We start from the raw sequence: 25,960 nt of genomic DNA, 5'->3' as shown, positions 1-25,960 counted from the left end.
TGAAGAAATTTTGTTCTAGCCTAAACGTCTGTTATCTGTGGTATTATTTACCCAAAGAGCATAGTCCTTCGACTATATTGGCATAATTGTTCCATCAAAACACATATTTGTTCTCTAATATGGGCCCGGTTGACGATATCAAATGAACTTTGTTTACTTCAAGAGTACTTATTCAAAAGGTCCTAAGTGACATTGAGCTCGAACTGAGAAAAACGAGGCTGAAGATTCATGGACCTAAAACAAATCCCTATTAGAGAACAAATATGTGTTTTGATGGAACAATTAAGAACTATGGGCCCATATTATTGGCTCGAATCAAAACTCGTCGAAATGTCAATTGACGATAGGTTCATCCGGAGTGTTCATTTGTGTTTACATTTTGCTAGCGTTGCCAATTTTATTTTGTGTCCATCAACCAATGTGGCTACGCCACATCGCTTTTGCGCGTGCTGGCCGCCTTCGCTACGCTCAGTCGGACTTAAACTACGGATAGCTCTTATGTGGTTTTCGTTTGAGGCGAAACTGAGTCGGTTCCTAACCCCAACTGCTGTCAAAATGTATGAACTGACAGCGGTTGGGGTTAGAACCTGACTCAGTTTCAGGTTCAAGCGAAATCGCTATTAGATTTGAGTAAGCCGGGCAAACGAGTGGGGCTATCCCTAGTTTAAGTCAGCACGCGCAAAAGCGATGTGGCGTAGCCACATTGGGTGGTTGACACAAAATAAAATTGGCAACCAACCCGCCATCGGAAGCAAGCGAACATGTGATCCACTCGTTTGCCCGGCTTACTCAAACATAGGGGCTATACCTAATTTAAGTCCGACTGAGCGTAGCGAAGGCGGACAGCACGCGCAAAAGCGATGTGGCGTAGCCACATTGGTTGGTGGACACAAAATAAAATTGGCAACGCTAGCTAAATGTAAACACAAATGAATACTCTGGATGAACCTATCGTCAATTGACATTTCGACGAGTTTTGATTCGAGCCAATAATATGGACCCCGTCATCTTGTACACGGAAACGAAAAACTACCTAAAATTGAGTTCCTTTGACTCAATCTCGTGGTATGGTGGGGGAACTTAAAATTAGGTAAACCGTGTTGAAGGTAGTTTCCATTTAACCACGGCAAAAATTACAACTCATTGATAGGTTTTTTATACTCAAATTTAAGTTGAATTTACCTAATTTTGAGTTCAACCCAAACAACTCAAAAGTACCTTCCTCCACGGAAGACCTCGACTGAGTCGAATCTCTCTTTTTGTTTTTGACAACACTAATAAGTGCGAAAGCGACGCACAACTCAAAAGTAAGTTAAAACAACTTATTCTGCAGGTTGTTTTATTTAACCGTGTAGAACTCAATCGTCAATTGACATTTCGACGAGTTTTGACTCGAGCCAATAATATGGACCGCGTCTTTATTTGAAGGTAAACAAACGGTTTCCTCAAAATTTTTGAAGCAAGGACTTATGGAGAAGGCGGTAATAATACGAGATCTGTTTGTGCATTTTACACAGATATCCCAATACCTGCTTCGTAGTAGGTATAATATTTAAAGATAATCATTTCATGTAAGGAGGAAAATTGAAGTGTGCTCTGCTACATATAGTGATGGCTTCTGTTGAGCGTGTACCCAGCAAATATAAACAAAAGTTTTTGGACAAATATAATGAATTGGTTTCGAGTATTAGGTAAGTAGTTTACTTACCATATCATTTCATTACCCAATGTCTTCGTTTAGTTTAACAAACTCCCAAAGGACTAAAATCGTAGACGTAACATGGAATTAGCCGAGAATGCACTTAAAAAATCCAAAAAATCACTGTTTTTAACGTGAATCTCATCCAATGTGCAGTATTTTACAGGTGTATTTGGTCGGTGTTAAGTCAGACCAGACTAAGTCGCAAAATATCAAAAATAGGACAATGATAGCACTTGCCGGATTTGAAATATGTAACAATAAACAAGAATTATGGTAAAAATTAATTTCCAATTTATAATGTAAATGATGTAGCGATTCAAACTTTAAACTCGTTTTTCTCGAAATCAATATTTTGCCATTTAGTCCGATCTGACCTAACACTGACCATTTGAGCATCATTTGAATGTAGGGTAACCAACATAATTTGAAACCGTACATATTTTGGTCCCTATCATACATTTCTCGACAAACAATAGGTTTGAGATGTAAAAGCAAACTGTCAAAATTCACTTTGGAAATTTCAGACAAACCGTGACTCGATAATCACAGATGTTGGTAGTAAACAAAAGAGAAAATTTCCGCTTTTATTAATGCATTATAACCCAGCTATGTTAAAACTTTTGGTTATTTATGCAATACTTCGTGAGCCATCATATTCTGCCGTAATAAGTGTGAAAAAAATAAAATAACCACTTTGGAATGGTTTGTTACGAAAAAAAACTAACGTATGTAGTTTCATATGCTATGCTGATAGAGCTAAATTACAGAGATTATTTGGCTAATCTCCCCATATTTACCACAAAATCGAATATTTTCAACCTTGCGAAATCATTGATTTATCAGCTTTTTCGAATGATTTTAATACTTCCCTCCTCTCTCGTGCCGTTTCGTCTCATGATAGGTTCATTGCATCAAACCATCTTTCCCTCAAACTTCGTAATTATATTAAGACAAAGAGCATTTGCTTACGAGAAGTAACATAAAAACATTCTGGTTGGAATCAGACATAATATGCAACGTATTAAGCATTTGTTACCGTTGGATGCTCTGACTCAATGTTAAAATCAGTTCAGGTCCCCCCCAGGTCCTAAAGAGAAAATACTTCGCCTTAGGAAAGATAGATATCGGTTCAGCTCAGTGGATGAAATTTGTTGTGTTGTTGATGTTTCACCAATTTCTTCCATTTAGATTAGTCTGTAAGATTTTAAGCCTGTTTCCAATGACCCTGCCACTTCTAGTTTTCCTATCTGTATATTTCGCATTCTTGCTCTTACTTGAGTTAGTACATTAGTTACGTTCAATGTCGTGCAAATTCTAGTAATATCTATTCCGAATATTCCGATTAATGTGAAATCATTCCGCTAATTCATAGGGAATAACATGATATAAGAGTACTTTAAAATAATTTATACCCAAGCAGATGTGTTCATACAAATTCCCAATTGTAGTTATTGGTGTAGTCTCCTCATGTTCCCCTAATTGTGTACTTTATATAGGAAAACCCGGGGCTATTATTACCTATCTCCCTTTTAGGTGGATAGATATGAAAAATAGATCGGTCGAAGGTTCTAATTGTTAGTTTGAAGCCTCAGCCATAAAAGTTCATTTGCACCACTTCATGGCAGCGCTAGGCGACGATTTGCAAAACTGCGTTTTTCCATCCTTTTATAATGTAGGGGTAATTCGGACATCCCTGCGGGGTAATTCGGACCGTCGGTTTTTTTTTATTTTTTTCTACAATGCAATTAACCAGTTAATCTATGAAATATTTATTGGAGAAACTCCTTGAGAAGAACAAAATGAAATTGCGCTATAAAAACTTCATCTGGTTAGTCACAGCTGTCGATTAGCGCATCATATATTTTCTTTGCTGTGGCGTTTTTCTTCGTTAAAAATATGTTAGAGTAATGTAAGTAAATAGTAAAGAATGAAGAGGAAAGAGTAAACAGCAAATAATAAAAAGTAAAGAGTAGAGTAAAAGTTAAGGAGTAATGAGTAAAGTTTCATGAGAAAAGCATAAAAGAAAAAGAACTAAGAGTGCAGAGCGATAAGTTAAGAATTAAGAATAAAGAACGAAGGACAAAGTGCAAAGATAAAAGAGTGAAGAGTGAAACGTTAAGAAGAAAATGGAGAGTAAGGAGTAAAGAGTACGACGTGAAGTAAAGAAGAAAACGGACGGAGTGGAGAGTTAAGAATGAGGAGCAAAGTATAAAGAGTGAAGCCTAAAAGTTTTGAGTTAGGAGTAAAAGTAGAAATAAAGAAGTAAAGTGAAAGAGTATAGGTGCATAAAGAGTAAAGAGTAGAGCAAAAGGTGAACGAGGATGCCTAAACAGTAGAAACTGAAGAGTAAAGGGTAAAGAACTAAAAATACAGAAAAATGAGTTAAGAGTAAGAATCTAGAGTAAAGAGCAAAGAATGCAAAGAAAAATAGGAAAGAATAAAGAGTAAATAGTAAGGAGTAAAGAGTTTGTAAAGAGTGTGAAGAGTAAAGTGTGAAGAGCAAAGACGAAAAACTTTTGAATAGTAAAAAAGTATGAGTAAATTACACTAGTTTACAGCGTTTCTGAACTAAATAAGCAAGTGGTCGTTTTCAATGTCAAATCGTGTGCTGAATCTGAAAATGAGGTCCAAAAAATTTACAGTAGAACAGTTTTCGAGTTACAGTGAAAAAATGAATTTTACCTTTAAAACTAAAAGTACGTTCAGTAAAATCCAAGTATCTTCGGTTATAGTGCATCGATATGAAGTATTATTATGTCGAATTAAAGGTAATTGAATGCACTTTCGATTATTAAAACATTTTGTTTTAGTGTGACTACTGGTTCTGACGTCATTTACGAATCTATTGAACTTTTTCTTGATTTTTCGTCGTTGTTTGAACAAAAATGAGCGTGTGGTCAATACTTTCGGCAAGATAAAGCAATCCCAAAAATTATATTTTAATGGGAAATTAAAGCCTACTAATAACCAATAAAAATAAGCACTTTTTAGCTTAAATCCGATGAAAATTGCGAAGTTATTAAATTTTTTGTGAAATGGCAATTTTTGTGTTTCTGGGTCAACTTATTGAACCGTCTCGATTCTAATTTTTTCTAGGGCTTGTTTAATAATATATGAGGGATTCTCTGTCAGAATTCAGTTAAACAAGTAAATGGAAGAATTTTGAAAGAATTTAATGTGGGGTAATATTCGAACTTGGTTATCCAAATCCAAATCTGATAACAATAATTTCAGCCTCAGTGGAGTAATGTCATCAAAAATGCGGAATCAAAAAATACGCATAATATTTACAGAATCGTATATATATACAAAATACGTTGTAAACTGCACGCTCCACAATGCTTTGATACACACATCGGAAGCTTATGACTGTGCAAAATGCTAAATTCGGGCACTAACTTCACGAATGATGACTTATCCACCTATTTTATCACGTATTGTTCTACTAACAATTTGTTTTACGTTAGTAAAACGTCTAGAAGTTTATAATTTGAAATTATATTGGATTCATATTGGCTTCTATGATGTACCGATTTTTCTGTACTGGTTCACAAAACTTCAACATACTAAAATATATTGCGTAAAACATCTAAGTGCAATTTCAATTCAATTTTTCTATTCTGAAATCATTGTTAAGATCAGATTTTGAGATTTCAAACCTAGAATAAGCCTTGCTCGATGTCCTACATAGTTTCCAAATTACGAACTGCTAAATGTTCTAGGAAGAAACACAAATTATTTGTTCTACAAATTATTAATTTTATAATACTTAACCTATGTAGTATCACATATTTCTACGGATTCGTATAGTTTGTATTAACGTTGTACAAAACCCAATTGAGCAGCTAGCGTTTCAAAATACGAATTTTTTAATGTGTGCGGGTTTAGTTTACCACGAATATTGTATCATAAGAGTGCTATTTTATGTAATACACTTGTAAATATTACACGCAGTATTGCATACCAATCATTCGATGACTTATAATTTCATTGAGCCTGGAATTATTTTTCAGAAGCCTTTAATGATTTCGATAAACGAGTTCGACTTTTACCCCACATTAAATTCTTTCAAAATTCTTCCATTTACTTATTTAACAGAATTCTGACAGAAAGTCCCTTATATATTATTAAACAATCCCTAGAAAAAAATGGAATCGAGACGGTTCAATAAGTTTACACAGAGAAACACAAAAATTGCCATTTTACAAAAAATTGAATGACTTTCGCAATTTTCATTGGACTCAAACTAACAAGTGCTTATTTTCATTGGTTATTAGCAGGCTTTAATTTCCCATAAAAATATAATTTTTAGGATTGCTTTATCTTGCCGAAAATATTGATCACACACTCATTTTTCTTAAAAAAAATGATGAAAAATTAAGAAAAAGTTCAATAGATTCGTAAATGACGTTAGAACCAGTAAAGGCTTTAAAACAAAATGTTCCAACGATCGAAAGTGCATTCAATTACCTTTAATTCAACATAATAATATTTCATACCGATGCACTACACACGAAGATATTTGGATTTTACTGCACGTACTTTTATTTTAAAGGTAAAATTCATTTTTGCACTGTAACTCGAAAACTGTTCTACTGTACATTTTTTGGACCTCATTTTTGGATTCAGCACGCAACATCACATTAGAAATGGTGTTCGAATATTGAAGTTCAGATTTTTATTTTTATTTCATAAACTAGTGTTATATCGAACAATGTGCAAAGAGGAGATCAAGGAATAAAGAAGTTGATTGCTCTTTAAGTTAAAGATTAAGGACATAATAATGAAGAGTAACGCAAAGAGTAAATAGTAGCTTACAATAAAATGATAAAAACAGGGTATAGTAAGGACTAAACTAAATAGTTCAGGGTAAAATGTTAAAAATAAAAGACAAGTAATAGTGAAATGTGAAAAATGTAGAATCCAGAATGAAAATATAAAACGTGTCCATATAAATTAGTAAATATGAGAACTTGTTTGTTAAAACAAAAAGCAAGAATTAACTATCGCTTGCATCGTATTTTACAAACTTTAACACATTGGAAAAGGAATGTAAGCTAGAATGTGATGTAGCATGTTGTTACTGAAGACTATAGAGTCTCCCTCCAGCCCTGGAATGAGTCGATATTTTTGATAGATTAAAATTCATTCGCGAATTATATAAACATAAATTTTGAAAGCAGTTACATTTTTAATGTCATCATGGTTGTGTCCTGTATACCTTTTAACTTTTTTATCATTTTTCTCCAGACCGAGGGTAGGTTGATACATCCAAAAGGATAAGATTATATAAAATCGAATTGGATAATTTATTTCGTTTTACTATATAATACATAATTTTATTTCAAACTTTTAATCTTTGCTGTCAACCCTTGTATTTGATTGTTAATTAAAAGTGGCCTACACGAGTTATACGGTCTTGACTCGCGTTTCAATTAGAGCACTTTTAGTTGAACCTCCGCTAGTTGGACCAGTCCAGCTGAAACGCATCTAAATGTCAAAGTTTCATGTCAAATTAATTTTGACAATCAAAGGGTTTGAGATGTGAACAGGTGCATCGACACTACTAATATCTGTCAGTTATTCCTACTAGTTCCGAGCACCGTAAGGTGAAGGACCCTTGGGGTCTTGGGAATCGAATTCGTATTTAAGATACCGGATGACTTTGAGATGCGTGGAGCGGCGGTATCACGGCACACGTAATCATTCAAAAATTCACGTGCAAATGACCTAACGACTTTCCAAACGAATTTATACACGAGAAGCTACATACACGCTAACCCATGCGGCAAATAAACGCCACGCGATTAACGTTAACATTCAAACCTTCGAGATCCTGTTCGCGAGGTGGATTACGTACGTGATCAAAGTGACGAGGGAGTCACACGTATTCATTCAAAATAACACATGTATATGGTCAAGAAACGTCCATGCAACATTCTAATGCAAACGTATAACCATATACAAGCAAACGAACGTTCATACAAAGACGCAGATTGGTACACACATAGTAAAACCACAGACAAACAGACGTACCAGCTCGAAGAAAATTCTAAAAAAAATCATCGCCCACGTTTTACTAGCGACATCTGTTGAACACATTGCACAAAATGTGATTCTGGCAACCATGGGAAATATTTTTTTTTTCAACCGAAGTTCTGGCAACAATGCCCACACCGCTTGTCAACTGCAAGATAGTAGATGAAAGGTAGGAGCATTGTTGCAGTTGTTAAATTTGAAAAGCGAAATAGAAAAATCGCCTATGTCACGTACTTCAATTTCCATAGCATAACAATTACAATTGACAAATTTAAAGAATGCAGAGCTACGTCTGCATTTCTAAAATCCAACTCAACCATTTATTGTTACGGGAAATTAGGCAATGCCAAAATTGTTTTTCTTTTCGTGTGAAGAAATCAATTCTTATCATTAATTGGTCGCATGATTGATTTTTGTCTCTATTTACTCTTCTTTGCCGTCGCTCTTTTGGAATCCCGGAGACATCAGGAACTCTTTATTTTATTTTTCAAACTGGCGTTTACTTTTACCACAGACTAACAGACATAACACTCAAAAACAAAGCTTCGCCCGCTTTAACGGCCATTTTAAATATATTTGTAGTTGGGACTGTGGCCACATTTGAAATTATGGCACCACTGACATATGAACAAGCAAATGGGGAATAGACCACTAGTGAAAAATGGTTCCCAAACCTGAGGGGTAACCCACCAGTAAATGAGTGATTGGGACTGTGAATGAAAGGTGGTACTAGTGTTCTGGGAACATTGTCGGATCGATGTTTTTTTAGGGAATTCCCTCATAGTGTTATGTCTGTTAGTCTGTGCTTTTACTATAAAAACAAGGCTATGCAGCCTATTTTTAAAAAGTTGGCTGTGTTATCGAGGTCATTGGATCAAGATCGCAGAGGCACAACCAGTGATGTACCAAATCGGGTTTTTATAATTTTGGGGAAAAAACCCAAGGTTTTTTCCCGGTTAAAACGGTTTTTTCGCGGGAAGATTGGGTTTTTTGCAATTTTTTGATATTTTAGTAATTGAACATTAATGTATTGTTATCCAAACATTTTTATTTTATTTATGAGTATTATTGTCATAAAGTTTTGCATGTATATGAATTCTGAATGGTTTTCCTCGATTGAATCATTGTTATAGCGGTGATCTAACATTTTTTACAAATATTGTGGTTAAATAAGTGATAAAACTTTTCAACACGTTTTGGGCTGCGTTTCTCACTGTGAATGTACCTAAACGTACTAAACATTTTTTCTACTGTTGCTGATGTAGTTGATGCCGAAAGAATTTGGATTGGGATTTGTGAGATTTCTGATTACTGTTCATACTAAAGACGAATATCAAGGCCACTCCCTTTTTTGCATATTACTCACTTTTACTTTTCACCGAACTAAATAGGTATTTTCAAAATTTTGTGTGAATACCTACCTTATTTCGCCAAAAGTATAGCAACCCATAAAATGAGTAACAAGCAGAATAAAAGTAGTTTTGGCATCACACGATTATTGTAATTTTCACTAGTCAGAGTAACAATGACTATTGTTCCCAGTATTATATAAAACAAGTTGGAATATGGAATGGACCAAAATAAAGTCGTAAAACCAGTTTTAAATATACTAGAATGTGAAAATTGGATTTGAACTTCAAGTTTCAAAATCGGACAGGAGCTTTTAGATTATGTCATATAGAATAAAAATCGTAAAAAAGTATATCCGGTTCTTACAAAGGACTTTTCTTTATCCAACTTTTAATCTTGAATGTAACGTTGTACGGAATTTCCTGTGAGCGAATCATACTTGCCGACTTTTTTGGGTGAGAATATTCTAAGCGATTCTCATGCTCAAGGATCTCTGTCCGATTTTTACGCTTGATGTTAATATTCGATCTTTACATGCTAAGATATCTGGAGTGGGTTCTACAAAGTATGTTTTATCCTTGCGACTTTTATTTTCGGTCTCTCAAATGTAAATGCAAGATTCTTGAACCGTCCGGAAGTCGCATTTATGGCCCACTGAACGAGCAGCCGCTGGTGCCCTAAGACGATTTCGCTAGATTTTCAGAGCAACGTGCATTCAGTGCACTAGCGCGACTGTCCAAAGGTTAAAAAACATCAAATGAACCTCATACATTCGATAAAACGAAAAAACCCAAATATCGTTCGGGTTAAAATGATTTGGGAAAAAACCCGGTTAAAACCCAAAAATAAAAACCCGGGAAGATGGAATTTTTCCCATCGGTACATCACTGGGCACAACCCTTAAATTTTCTTTGCCAATATCAAGATCAATTCGCATCAACGATTTCATTTTTAGTTTTCCGTAAATGAAAACGCACTATGTAGGCTATGGGAGAATTTAATTTTATGAAACTGACATAAAATACATGACATGACACTACTTTCCCTTTCAACGAAATCTTCGATCTTTCTCTTGAGTGCAAACTATGCTCGATGTATTGGTCTTCTATGGAACTATGGAATCCTGACGCAATCTAAATCTGAAGTTAATATCATTCATAATAATCCCACGACTTGATGTTTTATCGCTTGTTGGGTTGCCACTAATCATTAAATATATCTAGATTGAATATGGTCCTGCATCCCGCCAACGTTGAAATTCTCCGTAATTTCCGGGGAATTGGCAAGATCTTAAAATGTATCTGCTCATCAATCGACATCGTGCAGAAAACTACGAGATGATTTTGAACAATTCTTGCCTTGGACACTTCGACAGGAATACATTTCACATATCTGGACCATTGTTGTCATTTTTCTTCGATAAAACGAACGAATATGAAGAAGAAAAACGTAAACAAATAACGTGGTGGGCTTTTCTGTGACCAGAGGCTTTGATTCGGTTCAGTCATAATTATTTTTATCGGTAGTTTCGAGATAAAAAAGTATCACCAAGTGTTCGAATCGGAAGATCCGTGGTGAAGTTCAGCCTTTTCTCTCTTTTCATCGCGCGTAAAAGAATCAGGATGCTTGTTCGGATCTTTATGTTGATTTATTTTATGGGTCGCGGACGCTATGTTCAATTTGACGTGTATTAAACTAAGACATTCAAAAGTGACGAATGCTCCCACCTTTCTTTCCCTTCATCTTGGTTTTCGGGTGCTTGCGGTAACGAAGTGACGTATTATGGCTATGTGTCAAAATCGCTTCACAAGCGCCACGCTCGGTGAGGTGGCGCATTTTTCATAATTCAAATCGACTGTTTTTTCTGTGGGCGATGAAAATTCATCTCGTGTTATGTCTGTTTGTCTGTGGTAAAACTATTCGACGGATCGGGCGAAGTACATTAAATTTGATGATCGTCTTGGTTCTTGACACCAATTATTTACCAAAAATACTTGCACTTTCTAAAATACTGAACAGGTTGATATGAATGTTTTCATCTGATATAACAAGATCGATTGATCCTCATTTTCAATTAATAGCACGTTAACTTAACCCATTATATCCTAGCGTATGAAATTTCATACACAGAACTATCCATCGTTTAACGAGTATTTACTGTAGAATTTTTGCATCTAACTGCTTTATTATTGCACTAACGGGATCTTTACACCTCATATTTCATTGTTAAAAAAGACTGCTGCCATTTTTTGTAATTTTTTTTTCTATTTTTGAACCGTTCATAGTAGGGGCAAATGGCGGCTGAAAAGTAAGCAATACATTTAGTTAGATTTTATTGTTGGAATTCGTTCTAATAATTCCATTATGTGACAAAACGTTCCCACAGGTATAAAAGAAGTGTTGTCTATCAGAAAATCCGAAGAAATATGTGAAACAACTTAAAATTTGTTTATTTTTCCCATAATCTTTGATACATTTTTTTATGGAATTGAAGATATCACTGCATTTGGCTCACTTTTTGAAACCCCTGGGATATAATGGGTTAAGGCATATAATATCATCTGTATTATTTATGATTTTCTGGGCGATTTTTCATTGTTTACAGTTTTGCTTGCTTCATCTTTTAGGGAAGAACATTTTATCGAATATATCGAAATAGCGTCGAAGCAAAATTCATTCGAAATTTTCAAAGAAGGTTTGCTAAGTAACATCCTTTCCTATTTTAATTCGATATGGGACTTCACCGACACGGATGATCATCTGCAGGTGTTGGAAATGTTGAAAGCTGACCCAAGAAATGATACCGACAAAAAATGGTAAGTGACATTTGTATTTCTTCATCGTGTTTTAATTTTTATACATAATTACGTAACAAAATCTGACATACACGATCGTAGTTAATTTTAAAATGAAAGTATATTGAGTTTACGTCGTAAGTGTTTTATTTCGTCAGGTAAAATAATAAACATTTTCACTAATCTAGAAATGTGTGATCAAAACATTCGAGTTTCATTACATGATTATGTAATTCCTCAAAATTTATAATTTGAATTGAGCAATAGACGAAAAATTAGACAGAATGCTCGATGCGCCGATTGGTGGGTTCAGAGGGCGAAAGATTGAAGTAAGGTGAGGTACATATCTACTGATTTAATCTTGACAGGGTGTTATTTGTCCCGTTTGGCCGCAGCAAAAACTCATGAAAACGGACTGCAATCTGCTGATGTAGTAGTAGTAAAATTTCTTCTATAATCAGTATTGGTTTCATTTACATGGTATCTACTCTTATTTTCTATAAGTATTGGCTTCAAGAGTGTCGCTCACGATGATCGATAGAGAACAGTACACTGTTATGAAGACTGCTGGCTGGTAAGATTGACACTTTATGTTTCTCACTAACTGCATAATTTAATCAAAATGTAATCCAAGGTGTTCATCTTTCCACAAACATGTTAAATATTTTTGTTTGAAATTTTATCAGTATAAGTTATTGTATTGATAAAATATTATTTCAAATCACGTATTATGCGAGCAATGCATCAATCGACGAATAGAATGTGTAATTTAACCTTAAGGTGTCTGTTTTTACATACTTTCCGCTACGATCTGCAGATTCAATTTCTGATTGACGTAGTTTAAGTTCGACGACCCCACTAAAATCTCGAACTAACCCAAGCCTTTCAGTAGGTGCAAATTCAGTTCAGTCCGCCCGGGCTTTGGAAATGCTTACAAAAGCATGTTGTCAGATATGTGATATGTGATAAAAAACGCATCACGTATATTCGAGATATGAAACTTGTGCGTCAACTACCCTACGTACCTCTTTACTCTACGTAACGTGACGAATGAAAAAAAAATATTAAGCCCTCATTATCAGAAGGCAAAAATTAAGCCCGCATGATATTAAGCCTGTTCTAATGACCCTGCCACTTCTAGCTTTCCGATCTGTTTACTTCACATCCTTGCTCTCACTTGAGTACTATGGCTCTAAGTTTCATAACTTTACCTACCCAGTAATCTCTAGCTAATTGAATGTCGTTAAAACGTAAAAAAATAATAAAATAAAATATAGGGTAAGGTGGGGTAAACCCGACCGTTGGGTAAACCCGACCCCCCTCTGTTACCGAAAATCAGAAGCACTCCGCGAACTAATATCAATGTTGTCGTGTAGAGCATCGAAAATAATCATAATGGTGGTATGACAGCATTTTATTAGTCTACATTGAGATGCTCAAACGACAAAAAGTGTGTTTTTACAACTTTTGATTTGACTTTTGTGCATCATTGACTACAGGATATTTCTGATTGTTAAAGTGATTCCATTATAAATGTAAGTGGATTTAAATTCTTCGATTTAAGTCCTACAAAGTGCATAGATGAATTTAGTTCAAACTTTTTCATATTTTTCTTAATTGCATCGTAATGAAAAATGACAAATGGGGCAAATCCGACCTCTAAATATTGGGGTAAATCCGACCGCTTTTTTGCTAAGAAAATTTTTATTTATCAAATTGAGATATATTTTTATTGTTATTATTTATTATTTTTATGCACAATGGTTCATAATTTCAAACGAAAGACACAAAACATGATGAGTATAGTATTCGTCGAGCAATTGCTCCGATGCAAAGGGGAATATCATTACGTGCCACTGCTCGTGATTTTAGCATTCGAAGATTGACATTGAACTCCATTTTCTTCATGTTACAATTCAATAACACAACATTCATTGATTTATCATTGAAAAACCATAAAATTTGAGCCGACCCCTTATGTTTTTGGTTGATTTAGTGCAGATATTACTAAATCAACCAAAAACATAAGGGGTCGGCTTTACTCCACCATTTTTGAAAACAGCAAAAATGAACATTTTTGTAAAACGCTTGTATCTCAAGATACTATCGATGTCGAAATAAAATGCTATATTCAGAAAATTTCCCAGGAGTCTAACCTTTAATTTGATATATAAAACGACTTGATCTGATGTAAAATGAGCATTTTACAACCAAAACCATTTGCTAGGTCGGATTTGCCCCACCTTACCCTATTAATTTATCGCAACGCTACTCACATGCAGCACACACCAGTCGCACCCTGCTGTGTTGAACTTAATCCAAACCCATTCTAAATCGCCCTCTCACCCATATCGCAAGTCATCGTGTAAACGACTCGAATCTATCGCATTTTCATACTCGTTCGTGTATGCAAAGCTGCAACTGGGTGAAGAGCGCACGAAAAATTTTGCACACGAGAAGGAAACTGATGCAAATTGTACACGGTTTAACTATGTGCGGATTAATGCCATCACTGCCGCAAATCCATAGCGTTTACCGCCTTTTGTACCGTCTGATAATATAGTCATGATGTTGCTTATTTGGCATGCGAGTATCGTATGATTCAAACGAACACGCGACACCTCTATATAACTTCTTATACACTGCCCGTTCATATATACTATCTACTACTTTCTTCAGCAAAGTTGTTTTAAATGCCAAGCGGGTTCGTTACGTGAACGGTTTGGACCAGAATTTTCTCGCTATGTGGCGCTAGAGTGCCTATGAAGTTGAGTATTTCAACTTGCTTTATCTCGTTTCCTTAACGGCCTACATAGTCCGTGTCTTCTACAAAGTAGTTCAAAATGTTCATGTTCGGATGATAATCATTTGAGTTCGGAATGTGGCGCTAGTTTATAGTTATTTATATATAATGCATTTTGAATATTTTTTTCAAGTACGAGATTCTGACTACCTAGGAAGTAGAGGTGTGCGCCGATGCATTTTTAATCGGCGGCGGCGTAAGCGACATATTTGGCCGGCGGCGGCGGCGTTGGCGGCGTCACGCCGTTAGACCCTATCGGCGGCGGCGCGCCGGCGTGTGTCGGCGTGACGAATATTGACGCCTATGTAACTAAAAACAATTCTAAGCAGTAAAATTCCTTTCCCAAATTGGTAACAGATTTCGCAGCACATACAAACAGACGTTACCAGCTTGAAGAAAATTCTAAAAAAAATCATCGCTCACGATGTACTAGCGACATCTGTTGAACACATTGCACAAAATGGAATTCTCGCAATCATATCAAGTAATTTTTTTTTCAACTGAAGCCCCAATAGTGCCCACCTAGGGGCAGATCACTTTCAGAATGTATTACAAATTTGCTTCAAATTAGAAAAAAATGCATTTAATTTCCATTTTTGCAACAACTTTGCACTCCTTCGCAGAAAAGATTGTTTAACAATCGTCCTACGCTGATCCACTTTGTTAGATGTTTTGTTGCATGTAGGGCTAGTTTTTTGTAGGGTTTTGACGTCTTACTTGCAACGCAAAATGCATTATGAATTTCTATTTTGATGGAAAGAAATGCATTTAATTTCGCTGATGCGTCACAAGTGCCCACCCTGCTTGCCAAATGCAAGATAATAAATGAATGGCGGGACTATTTTACAGTTGCAAAATTTAAAGAACGAAATATAAAAATTGTCGATGTCGCATACTACGACTTCGCATGAAATAATGATTGCAATGGACAAATTTAAAGAATGCAGAGTAACGACTGTATTTCAATAACCCATAATAATTATTTATAGTTCTATGTTTGGGAAATTAAAACGGTAAAATAGTTTTTGTTTTGTTTGAGGAAATTAATTCTTGTTGTCGTTTCATTGTTTTTTGTTTCATTTTAGTCTTCTTTACCGTCGCTCTTTAAGAGTCCCACAGATATCGGGTACCCTAACACGAGGCGTTACTAATGGCATTAATGGCATTACTGCGCAGAAATGTCACTTTTAATGGTCATGTAAGGACCTTTTACTTCATTTTCCTGGTTGGCATTTACTTTTACTTCTTGTAAGTACAAAATAACGCATACGATTCCGTGACACCACATTTTCTTTCAACTTAAGATTTGCTTCTCTCTAGAGTGCAAAGTATGCTCGATGTGCTGGAGTCATACAGATCTACACCATAACGAAACCTAAATATACAGTTACTATCATTCATAATAATTCCACGACTTGATGTTGGGTTGAAACTGATTACTAAACAAGTCTGATTGAAAATGGTCTGAGGGTATCTCTAGTTTTCGTAGCACCTGCACTCCGCCAATTGCTCCAGCAGATCCGGGGACCAACAAATTCGAATCCATTGCATAAATCTAGTCAGATTCGATACACCGAATCAATTAAATTACTAACATCCTATTAAGTGCTTACTCGGCGATCGGCATCGTGTTGTAACTTAAGAAATAATTGTGAAAAACTCCCGCCTTGGGCACTTCGACAAGAATGAATTTCACATTTCCGGCCCATTTTGTTTGTTTTGGTTTGCATGAGATTAAAAAGATGGTAACGTTTTTGGGTGGGTGCGGAAACTAAGTAACGCATTTAGCTCTGTGTCAAAATCTCTTCACTAACACCACGCTCGCTGATATGGCGCTTTTTTGTAATGTAAAACGACCGTTTTTTCTACGAGTGATGAAAATTCATCTCGTGTTACGTCTTTTTTGTCTGTGATACCGGGTTGATGCAACTGACACTGAAAATCTTTTTTTGGCTAGATCACACGATGAATAATTTTTGAGACCAGAAATCTTACCCTCTGCATCGCCACATCAGTGCACCAGCGTCGCGAAAAGTCAAGATCATTCTGTCCAACTATTCTTCGAGAAATTTTTTTTAAAATAGGTCACGATTCAATCAATGATAAGTAAACCTCGTATTGAAAATAATTTTTGTGTTTTCAAAAAACTAGTTCGCGCAAAAAATATGGCATTATACTCAAATGTTTAGTAGGTGGTTGTGTCTAAATATGCTTAATATTTTTATGATTCTAGTTCATAACTTGATGATACATTAATTTGTATTAACTTTATTGACTAAAAAAGTCAAGAATTGAATGATGTGCAACGATTTTCGTAAATTCTCTTCGTGTTAACGTGATGTTTTAGTCTTGAGTTTATCGTCGGATTTTTTACACAGAGTCACGTGTCTTATAGTTTTCTTAATTATTTCACGGATTTGAATTGTGGCTAAGTAATGTATTTTTCACGAGCTCGACGGGTAATCGTGTCTAGCATACTATCATGAATCGGTTAAAAAATCGATGAATAATACACTGTATTCCAGTGAAATTGATTACGTGCAAAGATTAAGATCAGGCAAATTATCGTAAATTTCATTACTTATATCTTGAAAGTGGAAAGTGGAATTAAGATTATGTGGAAAATTAATTACTTCATGAACTATATCATGAACAGTTTCACGAGCTCGACGGGTAATCGTGTCTAGCATACTATCATGAATCGGTTAAAAAATCGATGAATAATACACTGTATTCCAGTGAAATTGATTACGTGCAAAGATTAAGATCAGGCAAATTATCGTAAATTTCATTACTTATATCTTGAAGTGTTTTTTTTTTAATTTGTGGACATTTCCACGCGCACGAATGGTGAATTGTAACTTATATGCTCGCAATCATAACCAGTTGACGAAGCAAGAATGGATCCATGAATTGTATTCCGAGTGTCGTGTAATGATTTGCGAGAAAATATCAAGACTTTGTTAATGTTGTGATCTAATTCACAACCACTAATACCAAATAAACATTAATATTTGATTAATCATGAATCAGTTAACGTCGTATATTCGGACCATAGACAATGTTTCTAGATTTGTGGTTAAAATTTTGAGCCAACGATTGTCGAGTTCGCGAATTGTCGGCGTGGGAAAAAAGCATCGGCGGCGCGCCGCCGATCTACCTTTCGGCGTCGGCGTTTGTTAAAATTTACCGGCGGCGGCGGCGTGGCGTGGCGGCGCACAGGTCTACTAGGAAGTTCTTTGTCGTAGATAAAGTTATAATAAGGCAAATACCGTGTGGATAGTGATTAGCTTTATTTGGAACATTGCCACCACGAGGCGCTAGTCTACATGTGAAATAATGAACTTTTGAACTTGTTATATCCAGTGTTTCAAAAAGCACTCCTATCCTCTAATCCTATGTAAATCACCTCGAGCAACAGGGAAAGCCAGCTCCATCACTCCCTCTAAATACCATTGAGCTTCTTGGTGATACATAGAACCATCAAAAGAGAGAAAAATGCTACTAATCAACCATAAGAATTTGACAGCGTTCGCATTTGACAGTGTCTGAAGCAATGCCCGAGCAAAATACATGAGGAAACATTTTAAAAGTTTGTCAAGCGTATGTCGAAATTCAGTAAGGCAGTGACCGATACTGGTGCAGTATATTTAGAGGTAATTAAAATATAAGTATGTCACGTAAAAAACAATAATATGTCTATTCATAAATTACCCCTCTCAATAGACTTGAGAAGTAAAACATCAAATCTATTTCACTACATTTTCAAGCTATTCACACGATAGTCCACGAAAAATAAATATGCCCATCCACATCCACGTCCTTTTTATATCAGTCGAAATTAAACAAGTTAAAAATGCACAACTTAAGTTTTTTACTAGTGTCACGTAATGTCTGAGTTAAGAACCAAACATTCCATAATCTACACAATATTCGCCTTCTAAACAAATTCGCTGTAGCCGTGAACGTTTACGTGGGTCAGAATTGCAGATTAAAATAAGTTAAAAATCCATAGATTTCCATATATACATGGACCCTTGCCTGCTAGAACGCTATGGGCAGCAGGGACAGGAGCTCAGAACCACCCGGAACTACTGCGAGTTGGGGAGTCTTGCTAGGATATGATGGGCAGCATTGGGCCCCGCTAAAACTTTGAAGAAGCCATAACTCTGACACCAGCGAAGCAAGTCTGTGCCGCGCCTGCAAGATCCCACCAAAGGCCAACGATCTTAGCAATAAAAGCACCGTAGCCCAACCGGAGTGTCAACCATGCGGGTCGGATTAATACCAGTAAAATCCTGAATATGGCATACTCGCGGCAGAACATGGATGTGAATAAGGATTTCATCGAAATTGAACCACTGACTGACAACAAATCCTACTACCCTAATAAGGATGGGTGACACATCCCCAAATTGGCGCGAGGGCTAATGGTACTAGCTGCCCCCGTCCCGTTAAAACTTTAATAGGTCTCCAAGTACGGTCGAGACCCGGCACCTTAGCTGGTGGAGATAGGCTCTGTTGAACGTTCCTGGCTAGTGCCGATGCGGCTCTGAACGCGGTACCCCATGAAGGACCGCATCAAGCCTCGCATGCGGCATCACTGCTTGCAAAGGTAAACATGGGATCATAAAGAGGCGACTACTTACTACGGGCGTAGATAGCAGCTTGGAGTTTGAACCCAAAAAGCAAAGAAGAAGTCAAAAATATAATGGAGCAAGTGTGGTAATTCGCCAAATGTGCGCTAGCGAGGTCGCCGTCCCAGGAAAACAACCAAGTGCAGCTAATGCAACCGCAACAGCGGCAGCAGCGAGGGCAGCCCATGAGGCCATACCGAGCACGAGCGCTTAGCTTAAGCAAAAAATCGAACAGCTTCTCGGATTCGTGAAAAGTAAGGGCAACGTGCACGAACAGATCGGGGGTCGATGGCGTTACTCGAAAGAGCTGAACGCCTAAAAGGCATTGAAGACCATGGAAGTAGCGAAAACAGAAGCCTGTGAGGCGCTGAAGGGTTACCGGTATTCCCGTTTCGTGAAAGAGTATGGGAAACACAGGTCGGTGAAGGACAGCGAAAAAACCGACAAACGGAAAGTGGATGACGAACATTTGAAACCGTTCAGAGAGGAGAAAACAGAAAAGGATAAAAAGAAGAAAAAGAAGAAAGAAGACTTTCGACTGCGCAAGGAGGATCCCAAGCTGAAGGAGCTTGGCGAAAACGTAGTAAGAACCAGGCGCACTCAGAAAGATGAGAGCTGTTCTGTTCGAGCTGAAGAAGGATACATTGACGAACAGCTAGATCTATCGAGAACTTGTAGAAGAAGCGGTGGGAGGAGAAGCCATCGTGAGAGCTTTCGTTCAGGAGGCAGTGGTCGAGTGCAGGAATCTAGACGAGATTACAACGGAAAACGAAGTGAGGAGCGTGCTAATGGGGCAATGTAACCTGGAGAAAGAGCAGATCAGGTTGAGGAGTGGCACACAGACAGCAGCGATACGCTCATCATCAGCCTCAGTCAATCAGCTTATGTCGACCGGTAAGATCGAAGTCGGATGGCCGGTGTGGTCGTTACGATAGATCCATAGTGCCACTAAACAAACAGAGAAGGGTTTCAGGTGCCTGGGTTTCAGCCATCAGGCAAGAAACTGCAAAGGTCCGGACAGATCCGATCTGTGCAGATAATGTGGGGAGAAGGGACACATTGCTAGAGACTGCACAGCAACTGTTGTGGCAGTCAACTACAAAAACGAAGTGCGAGGTTGCAATTATTGCACAGCCGTAACGTGTTCTTCCCGATAACGGTCTGGGTAATAGATAGTGCAGTGTTGGCGGCAAGCCAAGTGATGATTGTGTTTAGTGATCCACCTGCTACAAGGAGCTGTGTATATAAGTACACACTAACCCTTGGGGTAACGCTAACAAACTGAAAAATATCGTGGAGGGCATTTTCCCGAGACACGACCCAACCGCATGGCTGCCTACACCGTACGTTGATGCAGACGATGGAAATACTGGTGAGAATCCTTTTCCAACGACGAGCTCTTTATAATAGCAAAAATGGTTGAAAGCGAAGAAGCTCCCGGCCTGGACAGTATCGCCAACATGGTACTGAAAACCACCATCCTGGCGTTTCGGGACGTGTTGAGGATAGTTCTATAGAAATGGCTAGATGAAGGATACTTTCCGTATAGATCAAAGATCGAGAAGCTGGTGTTGCTGCCAAAATCGTGGAAGCTACCAGGAGATCCAGCATCGTATCGGCCTATATGACTACTGCATACTCTTGGTATACTTTTGGAAAGGGTCATCCTCAACAGGTTGGCGATCTACGCTGAAAGTAAGAATGGACTATCACAGAGGCAGTTGGGGTCTCGACGGTGGACGCCTTCCGCACAGTCATCGCGAACGAGGAGAAAGCATCGAAGCAACCGAGAAGGCTACTGCGCCGTCTTTCTATGTTCAAGAAAGCTAATATTTTTCAATCTGTATACATCATTCTCGGGAACGCTGAAATTACTGTAACCCAAATATTAACGTATTCCTGAACGAGTATTCTTTTAGATACAACCAGGGGGTGTCACTCCTGTCATCCGCTATGCAGATATATAGACTTTGACAGTAGTCAACATATGATGGGCCTAGCCGCTTCTAGGCCCATGTCTCCCGTGCAATAGCATTGGGTTGTTTTGACTTTAACAAAGGCAGATGTTGGCTAGGACAAAATGGCTGCCTAGCAGGGGCCTAGATACAACATTTCTGATACAAAATTTCAAGCTGTGGCCACATTTGAAATTATGGCGCCACTGACATATGAACAAGCATATGGGGGATAGACCACTAGTGAAAAATTGTTCCCAAACCTGAGGGGTAACCCATCAGCAAATGAGTGTTTGGGACTGTGAATAAAAGGTGGAGCTAGTGTTCTGGGAAAATTGCCGGATCGATGTTTTTTTGTGGGAATTCCCTCATAGTGTTATGTTTGTTAGTCTGTGTTAAAATGCCTATGAAACTAATAACAGCTTTGAAAGAAGATGATTAAAATGTACTTCTTTTAAAAGAGGAAAATGCTCGAAAACTTGTTTAGAATTTTCGTTTTTACCTGGTGCTACACCAGTGCAGTGCAAAAAAGAGATAGTCTGATTACGCCCAAGTTTGAACGAGTGTAGCTACACCGGTGTAGTGCACTGTCAAAAACAAAAATGCCAAAAGTGTTTCACACAAAACTGATTCGTCGACACACTTACATCCCATTTTTTATCTTTTTCATTGACTATCCTCTCTGTTATGTATTTGGGACTTGTGGCCGAATTAATTACCCTCTGCTGTCGTATAGCTCTGGATATAGATCTGTAACTACGTATAGGTATTTCGGGTACTGAAACCTCTCAAATGACCAATTCGAATGACTGCGTTTCAGTGGTCATCTCATTACTGGCAAACCCCGTCATCTTCACACTCAAAGATCTTTGATCCATGTATGCCTTGTTTGCACATACTGTCTGTATGGAATATTACTAATCGCAACAGAGAGTAGAGCAGAGCGAAAATGAAACTAACATTTAGCGATCATCGTTATAATTATTATTTTTTTCAGGCGTCCCACCGGTAAAAGTGTCGATGAACAAATTAGACCTTTAGAAATGAATAAGTTGAAGTGGCAAATCAAATATTATGAAAAGCAGATTCAATTTCAGAAGCAACAACTAGAGGTTAGTATTCGACGATTTATTGACTGATTTTTGCTTGTAAATGTATATTTCAAAACATTGTAGCGGGCAGTTTCGCAGGTTGAGGCCGGCCGTAAACTATTAGCTGATTTGACAGAACGAAGGGGATCAGTCATAACAACCGTCATGAATGAGCTGAAAGAATTCAAGAGTATTGAAACTCAAATAACGGATATCGATGAGAAAATTAATGGCGATTTACAGCGGTGAAACTACAGATTTATAATTTCTGTTTATGTATTTTCTGTTTATTTCTTCTTCGAAAAAGTTCAGTTATGTACATTTGTGTGCTTTGAACGATAAATTGTGTAGCGTACAGTGGATTTTGCTGGTGGTAATAAATACACATGATAAAATTAAATTAAATTAAAACCATATTCTCATCTTGTGGTGAACATTTTCTACAAACTATATTTACAGAAAACATAACAAATGGAACCAATGATGGTAATAACCAACAAGTGTGAGAGCGGCTCGGATGTCAGACTCAGTTTCGTTTGGAAGAATTTATTAGATATTTGCAACAATGCGTTAGCAAGTGTTTTTCGTTTGACGAGTTGTTATTATTGGTTATTGATCCCACCTCTCGCGTGTAAATGTCCAAACCGTACTGACCCTCTTGTGGAAAGCTAAGAACCGAATAGAATAAAAAAATAGGTTATCATATCACTTTGCTACATGATAGCAAATTGCTTGTGTACTTACCTAATGTTAAATGTAACTGTATCACCTACAACGTTGTGTTGTACGTATTTCGAAAGCTTTTTTTCTTCGATGCCATTTTTATGTAGAGTCGCCATAAAGTCTGTTAGTGGTCGAGACATTCGAAATTGTAATTCAACTGCTCGTCCGGCAAAAATAAGTGGCTCCTGCAAATAAATAGGTTAATAATTGTAATGATATTTACACGAATAAGGCGATTACCTGATGTGTAATTGGTATCAATCCGAAAAGTCTCGTAGCCTTAGTTGGACCCCATTCACCACTCGCGCAGTCAGGAAGCGGAACCATTACGGTCTGTAGTTCTTCGCAGCAAATCTGTATATAAGAAATTATTTTTACTAATCTGTGCTAATTATTGAACAAACATGGGCAGTTAACCTTGAATTTGCAAACGCTTTTAAATTTCATTGGCTCTCCAGTCAGGTACTCTTGGGGTGTGACTGCATTAGCGAAGATATCTAGCAAGAAAGCTCCCGAGCAGGGTGCATGCACCCGGAACGCTACAATGTTACTGATGACAGACTGCATAACGAAACGCTTCAACGACACTCCGTCGTATGAATCATCTTCACTATCGTAGAATTTGAGGTTGTAGTGGAATATCAAGCAACCTTGCATATCCGATGGCATTGCTATCCTTACCGTTGCTGCACCTGTCGTTAATAAAAAAGGAAAAAAAAGTACAATTAATTTACAGACGCACGTGAATCATCCATTCCCGACCAGCATACCATGATAAGTCTAACAGAATGCAATTGTCGTTAATGGTAAATAAACAACATTAGCTGCATTTAGACGAGTTAAAGTAGTTTGATTGTACGTTTTCTAGTCTACTTCATTAGTCTGTTTCTTTTGTACATCTATTAGTTCGCTTTTCCATTACTGTGTACCAAAATAGTATCAGTCAATGTATACACTTATAATCAATCTCTTTGCATGTTTTTTTCTTTATTCGGCATAATTCGTTTTATTAGTATATCCCTATACTATACTCTATCTATCAAACGTACAAGCGGTCGTGGCCTTCGCGATAACACAAACCTGGTCACAAACGAGACCATGCAATTGCGATCACCTACACATACTTACGCCCGCGATTTCGTTAACATTAAAACATCCCGGTAGTTGAGTAAACGTTGTAGCAACTATAAACTTACAAACGCGGTCTCAATCATTAACCCACCACTCGCGCGATCATGAAACGGTCACGTCCGGTAGTCTAACCTCGGCCCTAGCAGCCGTCAGTTGGACCAATTAGAAAATAATGACGCTCATATTCACTAGACAACACGTTCCACGGCGACATGGCCGGGAACTCTGATAATATGGGGTAACTGACTCTCTTCTACCATTTGTACCATACATTAAAAATAATAATCAAGAATACACGCCACATGATTATAAAATCGAAATTATACACGTGATGTCACATACACGTGACAAACACGTTAACATACAAATGCTTGAGTCATTCGCGACCATCCACAGTACCTATAAATTTTCAAACGCGGTCTCAAGCGTGAACCTAGAAACATCCGCGCTCGCAAGATCACGGATCGGTCACTTCTGGAGGTTTCTATCGTTGGTATCAGCAGACCAAAAAAAAAAAGAAAGCTACCATATCCACTGGATAACAAGTATCATGGCGATATGACCGGGAACTCTAGTGATATAAGGTAGCCCACTCCCTGTCAAAATGTGAATTGTACAATTAAAAATAAATATCAGAATGAGGGTCCGCGTGACCATCCAAGAACGCACGCGAATATGTGAATGGCCACACGGTTACACAATCCAGTTTTGTACGCGCGAAGTCACAAGCACGCGGGCACACGAGACAACCATGTTAACACACGAAAGCTTAAGCCCTTTGCGATTAACAGCGTATACCTACGCCCGCGATCGCGCAAACGTGATGGCACCCCGGTAATAGGGCGAACGTTTTAGCATTTACGAAGTTTCAAACGCGGTCTCAAACGCGAACCTACAATCGTCCGTGTTCGTGCGATCATGAATCGGTCACGTCCGGAAACCATGACGCTCCGTCCTAGCAACTTGATTCTATACATTCAGTTGGATCAGTCAAAAATAATGCTCATATCCAAAAAGAACCCGGTCCGAGGAGTGAAGACCCGCGGCAGCGTAGCCCCTTTGTTACACTGGAATAGTGCGTTTCGATAGTTTTGCGTTCGGAAAAAAGTGGGATCTAAACGATCCCAAGCAAGATCCGCCAGAAGCACTACACGGACGTTTTTTTTTCCTGGCAGGATCAGTCGAGTTGGGGTCAAAGTGTAGTGTTACGTTATCCAGCCCAGTCCCGACGAGTGCGAAGTTTGGTCTAATGACGCCATTACAAAACGCTGTGTGGTAGGAACTGGTGCTGAAAGTTTCATTTTTGACCATTGTTAACCCCGCTCGATTGTGCTAAATCACTCGCAAAAGTTTGTGTGCACAGTGAACCACTCCCGGACCGGTTTGCGGAAACGCAGGCCACACGTTACACGGCCGAGTTGCCGCCGCAACTGGATCCCGACCGACGGAAGCACCCGGTCTGAACCACCATTAGCTGTTGCTGCTCGTCGTCGCACAGTCCCGGAAACCCATCGAAGCAGCAAGTCGACCAACGTTTGTCCCGGCCGCAACGATTTTCTGCACGAAGGAAAGTGAAATAGAGTCTGAATTGCGCAAGTAATTTTAGTGTTTTTTGTTGGAATAAATTGTTTGGTCTGTCTAATTAAGCTGTTTTAAATAAAATTGTTATGTCCTTGTGGTTTATTTAGTCCGCTATTTTGTTTAGTTTTGTGAATTTGCCCAGAAACCAGGGTT

At 37.8% G+C, this 25,960-nt stretch overlaps 2 protein-coding genes across 6 annotated transcripts in view; one reads left to right on the top strand and one right to left on the bottom strand.

Moving 5' to 3' along the window:
- The first annotated feature begins 1,394 nt into the window (after nucleotides 1–1,394).
- Nucleotides 1,395–22,745, top strand: LOC131687615 (uncharacterized). 3 transcript variants are annotated; one of them, XM_058971703.1, is made up of 5 exons: nucleotides 1,398–1,543; nucleotides 1,610–1,691; nucleotides 11,719–11,907; nucleotides 22,279–22,393; nucleotides 22,457–22,745. In XM_058971703.1, exons 2-5 carry the CDS (start codon nucleotides 1,612–1,614, stop codon nucleotides 22,619–22,621), a joined length of 549 nt encoding a protein of 182 aa, XP_058827686.1. In that variant the 5' UTR covers nucleotides 1,398–1,543; nucleotides 1,610–1,611; the 3' UTR covers nucleotides 22,622–22,745. The 3 variants fall into 3 exon arrangements, with proteins under 3 accessions (XP_058827685.1, XP_058827686.1, XP_058827687.1); XM_058971704.1 differs by having other exon boundaries at nucleotides 11,697–11,907; XM_058971702.1 differs by having other exon boundaries at nucleotides 1,395–1,691.
- A 51-nt stretch (nucleotides 22,746–22,796) lies between these two features.
- The window catches only part of LOC131687614 (hillarin), a 60,940-nt gene continuing 57,776 nt past the window's right edge, over nucleotides 22,797–25,960 (bottom strand). For all 3 annotated transcript variants that reach the window (XM_058971699.1, XM_058971701.1, XM_058971700.1), the window contains exons 9-12: nucleotides 23,513–23,787; nucleotides 23,336–23,449; nucleotides 23,117–23,280; nucleotides 22,797–23,040 (exon numbers count right to left, since the gene is read on the bottom strand). In XM_058971699.1, the coding sequence (XP_058827682.1) occupies nucleotides 22,899–23,040; nucleotides 23,117–23,280; nucleotides 23,336–23,449; nucleotides 23,513–23,787 (695 nt within the window). In that variant the 3' untranslated portion in view covers nucleotides 22,797–22,898. The remainder of the gene's footprint in view (nucleotides 23,041–23,116; nucleotides 23,281–23,335; nucleotides 23,450–23,512; nucleotides 23,788–25,960) is intronic.

This window comes from Topomyia yanbarensis, chromosome 3 (genome assembly GCF_030247195.1).
Source record: "Topomyia yanbarensis strain Yona2022 chromosome 3, ASM3024719v1, whole genome shotgun sequence".
Lineage (NCBI taxonomy): Eukaryota > Metazoa > Arthropoda > Insecta > Diptera > Culicidae > Topomyia > Topomyia yanbarensis.
This window is presented reverse-complemented; position numbering and strand designations above follow the sequence as displayed.

What these genes read in the sequence shown, in the direction of transcription:
- LOC131687615 (XM_058971702.1), top strand. Translation starts at nt 1,612, where the DNA reads ATGGCTTCTGTTGAGCGTGTACCCAGCAAATATAAACAAAAGTTTTTG. An exon ending in GAATTGGTTTCGAGTATTAG is followed by an intron (nt 1,692 to 11,718) that starts GTAAGTAGTTTA and finishes TTCATCTTTTAG; the next exon opens with GGAAGAACATTTTATCGAAT. An exon ending in TTCAGAAGCAACAACTAGAG is followed by an intron (nt 22,394 to 22,456) that starts GTTAGTATTCGA and finishes AAAACATTGTAG; the next exon opens with CGGGCAGTTTCGCAGGTTGA.